Raw genomic sequence first — 7,597 nt, forward strand, 5'->3', positions numbered from 1 at the left:
AGTCTGGGGCTCAGACTGCATGTGGTTTTGGTTTGTTAGGAACGATGAATGTTAGAACCAGCACACTGAATGGTTTATTGTTCTATTGTGTCCGATTTGAGCGCTGACATATTGGAAAATGTTGCCAATCAATATTCACGAAGTCGTGCTATTGACACCTACAGTTGTTCAATTGGGCGACTTTATTGTTAGGTGCTTTTATTCATACATTGGGCGTATCGAACTGCATCGGTTGGCTTGCAAATTTTGGTCCGCAATTATATTTATATAGGGTCGTTTTATCTTTTCTGTTTCGGTTTCCGGTTTCGGTTCCGGATCTCATTGTTATTTTGAAGTGTTAGCATGGTACGTGTGAACAATCCTTTTATTCTAGTCTTTTGTTGACTACAGAAAAGTTGAACGAAGATAACTTCTGTTTCGGTTTCGGGAGTTATGTTAATTTCTGACATGAAAAAGTGAGATGAGAGGGTTGATGCTAATCTAGACAAAAGAAGTGTCTAAATTTTACGGTCGTAAATTCGCGATAAATTGTACGGCTTCAATTGCCTTGCGTTGGGTGTATAGGTACTCCAGCCTAAGCGGGAGTAGATTGTGAAAATAGCCCAGCGTAGAAATATACATTAGCATGATTAATATAAATTAATCAATAATAATCAGTGTTGCCAAGAATTACGTATACTTGTTCGTGCAATCGCGCAAAAATCGGTCATATTATGATTATGTAGCGATTAAACGGGGAATTATTTTCGTCCCAAATACACCTTAAAACTTGGTAATATGCAACACCAGAGAAGTGCGTTGAAGTGAAACTAATAGGATTTCTTTCATTGGAATTGGTAATCTGATAATTGCTTATTTTAAATGTATATTATTTGAGAGAGTGGGATGATGAGACGAGGAGATGATCTGGTGGAGGGGGAGGGAGGGGAGGGAGGGAGGAGAGGAGAGGAGAGGAGAGGAGAGGAGAGGAGAGGGAGGAGAGGAGAGGAGAGGAGAGGAGAGGAGTTTATTCCGTTTATTTTGATTTTCCACGTTGATCATAGGCCTACTGCTAAAACAGTGAGAGGGGGAGAAGGGTAAAGGAAATACAACATCCAATATAATTCAGATATCCACATAATTCAAAAGATGGCACAGGTGAGAGTTGGGGAGGGGAGAGACGGACAGACTAGAGAAGAAAGCGAGAGGAGAAGAGGCAGGGGTCCTTTTTTAAATGTCATAGTAATTGTGAGCATTGTGAGACGTTGTGCTAATCAGTTCATGAGACACGATACATAAAACAGACGTCGTGAGTGTGCGATGTTTTGTTTTTACAAAAGAATCTGGTTGTGCACATGTGTCTGTTTTTGCATGTGCGATATCGCAATAAAGCTGGTATTATAGCTTCAGTTGGGTAACCGATTATAAAGGCACAATGGTATGTGGACCTTTGTTCACGAAATGAGACAATGCCCTGCTTTTTGTTAATCAGTATTCTTGAAAATGAGCAACATAATGATTGTTGACTTAACACAGTTTGGAAATAATTTCTTCATATTTTTGGTGTTATTTGTCGTTTACATATCCTTCCTAAAACACAAAAGTGCGACCCTCTCCAAACACCTAAATTAGCTAAAAATTTAGGACATGTTACAAAACTATATTTTCTAGAATTTCATAGAATAATTCAAATGTAGCTTGTACCGTTTTTTTGTGGCATCTTTCAGAAGTGAGCGGTCCGATACCAATATTTTCGGTCAAATCTCCATTCAATTAACACGGGGAGTTGGCTAGCTATGCCTTGCCCTCACTCATATTTTACAAAAGTGCATTTCTGAACATCTAACCTAGCTGTAATTTTAGGTCATGTTAGAGAAATATATTTGCCAGAAGTTTGGAGAATAAATTAAATATTGGCTGGTTATTTTTCACACAGTGATGTTAACTAGGCAAGTGTCCATTCTTCCAACATACATCATTTGTAGAGGTCACGCGTCAATGGTGAGAGCACTGTGTATTGTGTATAGGAAAACGGACAGTAACTGCAGTATGGAAGAAAGTTTTTGATAACTTATCGCCGATTTTGAAAGCAGGAGGAAACTGGATATCCAGGATTATGATACAATTTTAAATTTAACCAAAGCATACATATGCAATATTATAAGTACAACATGACAAAAGCAAGCACACCAACATGGTAAAATGTGAGTTATGTGACCGCGAACTAACAGGCCCATAAACGCGTAATAACCAGGAGAGGATAAATTACCAGCCCTTGCACTCAGCATTCAGCAAGATAAACCGTACAATAGCCTTATCCCTAACAGGACGGTATACTACAAAATACTACTTGATATGCGCTGTTCGTGCATGCATCCCACGTGGTGTGATGACGCAATCGCCCTAAGTGATATATAGGCACGGTTTCGCTGGCCAGCGAAGCCCAAGACCCGTGGCAAAGTGTCGCCGACCCAGTGCCTGGCATGCGAGGGGTCTCGGGTTCGAATCCCACCCAGAGCAAACAACATCTTTCCTTCTTTTCTCTCCTTATTCCTTCCTTCTTTCCCTTCCCGTCGCCAAAAAGCCCTTAGGGTCATGTTTTTTATACTGGGCACCTAAAAAGGGTGGCTTTGTTGCATTCTTACTCATCAAAACATGTTTACATGCATGTAGCTTGTTTATTTGATATTTATTATGAGCTTGTGTAGTACTATTTTTTTTCCTTAGACATTGGTCTTTCTATTTCTGCAACAAAAATTAATGATTTTCATTTGTACTAATTACTGTAACTCATTAAGTCTAATTAGTCAGGGGTGGCTCATGTGGTGGAGGATCATGTGGCGGAGGATCACAATGCTGTACAATGGTGATCATGTGGCGGAGGATCACAATGCTGTACAATGGATTTCTACTTGTTTCTGTACTTGATCTCAGCCAATTGATATCATGTTTAGTATTCATTGCCTCAGTATTTGTTAATTAGACGATTAAAAATTACTAATTACTTGTTTTTTCATTAAATAAAGTTCGTTGACCTCTGTATTTGAATAGGGATTTAATGTAGGCAACATTCAAAAGGGTGCCACAGACAAACGAAACATGATAAATGGCTCAAATTTCTTAAGCAGACCTTGGTTGTGATCCTCTTTACTTCAGTAAACTAAAACTAGTAAAACATAGAAAGTTTGCCACAAATCTGAAAGAGCGCCCTCATGCTCAATTTTGATCCAAAAAGTCCATTTTTACAAAAAAGCTTTGTCGAATTCTCTTTTAACTTTCAAAACTGGATTGTTAGATGCCTCAATCATGAAAATTTGAATCTCCACTGCCTAATAAGGGGTGTTTTGAAGAAATTCATATAAATAAAAGACAGCACAAGTCCTGCCTGGATTGACTCAGAGGTTCGGCATCTACAGAAAAAGAAATACACTGCGTGGAAACGTGCAAAGAAAAGTGATTCGGCTAACCACTGGGCCAAATTTAGGAAATTGCGCAATCGTCTCAAAAACCTGATCTCACGCAAGTATGATGATTACATTGCCGGGTTTAGTTCAACGCTGTCTGACAACCCAAAGCGCTTTTGGTCTTTTATCGATCCAAAACGAGATCTAAATCCTTGCCTCAGTTTGTGAGTCACAATGGCACGTCAGCTTCCACTCCCAGTGAGAAAGCCACACTTTTCAATAACTATTTCTTCTCTGTTTTTACTCAACCTAGGGTCCGTGCTAGTCTTCCTACAGTTTCCATCCGTCACCATGATCTTTTGGGTACTACAGTAATTCAGGAAGATAAGGTGCTTAAAATCCTTAAAAAGCTTGATGTATCAAAGGCTATTGGTCCGGATGGATTGTCACCTAGAGTGCTTAAAGAATGTTTCCATCAAATCGCATATCCTTTATGTTATATCTTTAATGTATCTCTAGCAGAGGGTAAACTCCACAGCCAGTGGCTTGATGCTAACGTTGTCCCTGTGTTTAAGAAATCTGACAAACAGCAAGCCAGTAACTATAGACCTGTCTCATTACTATGTATTTGTGGTAAGGTTATGGAGCGTGCCATTTTTGATATTATTTTTCCTGTAGTCAAAGACCAGATTTACCATCTCCAACATGGGTTTATTAAGGGCCGCTCCACAGCTACTCAGCTTATTGAGGTATTCCATGACATTAACTCTGTTCTTGACAACTCTGGGCAAGTCGATATGGTGTATTTGGATTTTTCCAAAGCTTTTGATAGCGTTTCTCATGACCTCCTTGTTCACAAACTCAGTTCTTTTGGTTTCCATTCCGATCTTATTTGTTGGTTTAGAGCTTACCTGACAGGCAGACGTCAACGAGTTGTTGTGGATGGTACTTACTCTGACTGGCTGCCTGTGGTTTCCGGTGTCCCGCAGGGATCCATCTTGGGTCCCCTCCTCTTTGTGTTATATATCAATGACTTGCCCAGTGTTGCCAAGAATACCAAAGTTGCCCTTTTGCTGATGATGCTAAATGTTTTTGAATATTGACAGTTTAAATGATTGCCAATTGCTCCAGAATGATCTCAATGCACTTGTTGATTGGAGCAGCACCTGGGAGTTAAATTTTCATCCCTCCAAGTGTCAAGTTATTTCGGTCACCAGAAAACGAAAACCATTTCATTTTGACTATTTCATGAACAACATTAAACTTAGTTCTGTTAAATCCATTAAAGATCTTGGTATTGAAATATCTTCAAAACTAGACTGGAATACTCATATCAACAATGTAGTCAAAAAGTGCAATAGAAAATTGGGTCTGATTAAGCGCACTGTAGGTTTTAACGCACCTGTGAAAGTCACCAAAGCCCTGTATCTAGCCCTGATCAGGAGTGATCTTGAGTTTGGTAGCTGCCTCTGGAGTGGTACCTCCAGACACAATGTTGAGTGCCTGGAAGGTGTCCAGAGGCGAGCTACCAAATTCATTATGCACTATCCTGATCTGGACTATCGGGAGCGCCTGTGCCAATTGAACTTGCTCCCTCTTACAATGCGTAGGGAACAGCTTGACCTTTCATTGTTTTTTAAGTGTATTACAGGTGTGTATGACCTGGACATTGACAAATATGTCAAATTTTGCAACTCTGGGTCTGGACAAGGGCATCCCACCACTAGATCATCTACTGCTCCTCTTCTTCTTAAGGTTCCTTTTTGTATGACTGAGGCATTCAAGTCATCTTTTTTCAACCGCATTGTATCTTTGTGGAATCGGCTTCCTCCTAGTACTAGGTCTTCTTTATCTTTTTCTATTTTTAAAACTAATGCGGTTCTTTTTTTAAACTCAAAATTTGATTCAAATTTCGAAGCCAACAGTACGTGCACGTGGTTTTCTTCATGTAGCTGCACTATGTGCAGGTCTACTTAAAGGGGAGGGACTGGGCATGGGCGGCTTATTTTTGGTCTTGAGGTGGGATGGTCTTAGAGGTGATACGCACCTGTTCGTCCCATTCTCTGCACTGGTATTAATTCGTATTTTAAACATGTATATTATTGTAATCTTTTCAGAATGTATTTTGCTATTTTATATTTAACTGTTATTATGATATTGTGCAATCTCCAGTGTATAGAGTCTAATAAATAAATAAATAAATAAATATTGATAGATTTTGACCACCCTGTATCTACATAATTGATGTATTTGACCGCTAAAAGTTCCATATGGCTGGGTGGGCAATTAAGTGAACTATATTAAACATGTGTCAAAACTTTACATTATCAATGTACGTCGAGGGGTGACACCCCTAACTGAATTAATATTTTCATCCTTATTTTGCTTGTTACACCCTGTATATTATATGGGTCACCCTGTATAATGACTCCCATTGTATCGTTTCTGAAATTGTCTGAGTATATGCGCTCAGAATATATATACTTTTATTGGGTTCTAATGTAAACTTTTGAAGTTATAGTACCAAACCTGTAAAAGCATGTGATTTGTTTGAAAAATACACATGCATCGCAACTGGTGCCCAACATAAAAAACATGACCTTAGGCGGTTAGGGTTCATGAAAATATGAGCGTTATGAATTAATAAGTCCCGCCTCCACGAAATATCCTATATCACCAGCTTTGATGATAAAATATTATCTAGAACCTCACACCTGTTTTTCAAGGCCTCTCTTTTATCTATTCACCTCAAAGAAATGATTAAAATTAACATAATAGAGTCCCTGGCCTGATGCAGCGCATTATTAGTGAGTCTCTAAGGGATTTGCATTATATGAGCGAACAACGTATGACCACTACATAGGTCAATGGCCTTATTGTGATCTGGCGGGTTTTTTAAAAGCACGGTCCCTGAACACAACACAATGCGTGGGCATATTGCCGGGCAAGGAACAATAGAGACAAATTGCCTGGCAATTGACGTCACATATCAACCTGGTCTATAGTGTGATCAGAACAATATAGTCTGGTGATCATTATAGTACGATCAGTACCAGAGCGATTTTTAATGTAGTTTCTAAAATTAAAAGAACCACTTTTTAGCGGAAATGTTCGTAAGTTACACAGCTGAAGTTATGAAAGGGTTGAAAGACTACAATATTATGGCATAAACCAGTATATGTTCGTTTGGTATTTATTCCTATAGCCTGTTCCCTTAAGCTATTATCAAACGAGAATTATGACACTAATTTGTCAAATTAGTGTCATTTCAGAATACATATCAAATTGTTGGGACAAGCCTTTAGTGGCGTCATGCTTGCTGCTTTAAAAAGCCGACCTTTATGTTTTGGTTATTCTAACGCTAAAAGTGGTTTTTGTCTATCGGAAAGAAAATAATAAACGAAAAAGGAGAGAAGATGAAGAAAATGGAGATTTTCCTGGATTCGACCCAGGCACTCTATCGGCGACCGGTAGCCAAGGGTGTTTTACTGGCTAGGTCCGTAAAACTTGGCTCCATAATACAATATTAATTAGCCTATATTTCCCTGCATTGAGGCCTACATTAGCCCAAACTCTGTAGAATCTCACAAAATCATACAAAGCAAAACCTCTGCGTATGCATGCATCCAACGTATATTATAATACGTACGGTTTCGTAATGTTTATGTCCAACTAGCAAACGCCTACATCACTGCTAAAATAGTCCATCTTAAAACTAGAAAATTTCCAATTTTCAGTGGAATTTTTCAAAATGAACAAAATGCGGAGTTACAAAGAACCCATTTCTATTGTAGTGCATGTTTTAGAAATTAATTTGAATTTAGGTATTGCGCAAATCGAGCTCATGGCATTACAAGTTCAATAGACCTTTCCTGTTTATTCATATTCAACTTGATATACCTCAAATTATAGGTCGCAAGTGTTATCATTCATCCAGATAGCACTTAATCAAATAACATGATTGTTTAAACAAAATGAAATTGACACGCAATAGTAGTTTCAAATGACACTTCGGTTAATGTAGACTTAAATATTATATTTATATAATACATACATTTGTAGTTTTGGTTTGTTTTATTACCTCAGATCATTCAATTAATTTATTCACTTACTTCATCATGTACAATACAAGCTATATAATGATGTTCCTGAAGCATTAGTTGTCGTAATCCTCTGCTAGACAATATTTGATGCACAGGATAGGGAGGCCTGAT

The 7,597-nt window shown here is 38.4% G+C and overlaps 1 protein-coding gene across 1 annotated transcript in view; it reads left to right on the forward strand.

Moving 5' to 3' along the window:
• Positions 1-2,150: 2,150 nt before the first annotated feature.
• The window catches only part of LOC140164187 (uncharacterized), a 37,822-nt gene continuing 32,375 nt past the window's right edge, over positions 2,151-7,597 (forward strand). The window contains exons 1-2 of the mRNA XM_072187430.1: positions 2,151-2,176; positions 3,697-4,170. Coding sequence (XP_072043531.1) covers positions 2,151-2,176; positions 3,697-4,170 — 500 coding nt within the window. The remainder of the gene's footprint in view (positions 2,177-3,696; positions 4,171-7,597) is intronic.

The sequence above is a fragment of the Amphiura filiformis genome, chromosome 11, assembly GCF_039555335.1.
Source record: "Amphiura filiformis chromosome 11, Afil_fr2py, whole genome shotgun sequence".
NCBI lineage: Eukaryota > Metazoa > Echinodermata > Ophiuroidea > Amphilepidida > Amphiuridae > Amphiura > Amphiura filiformis.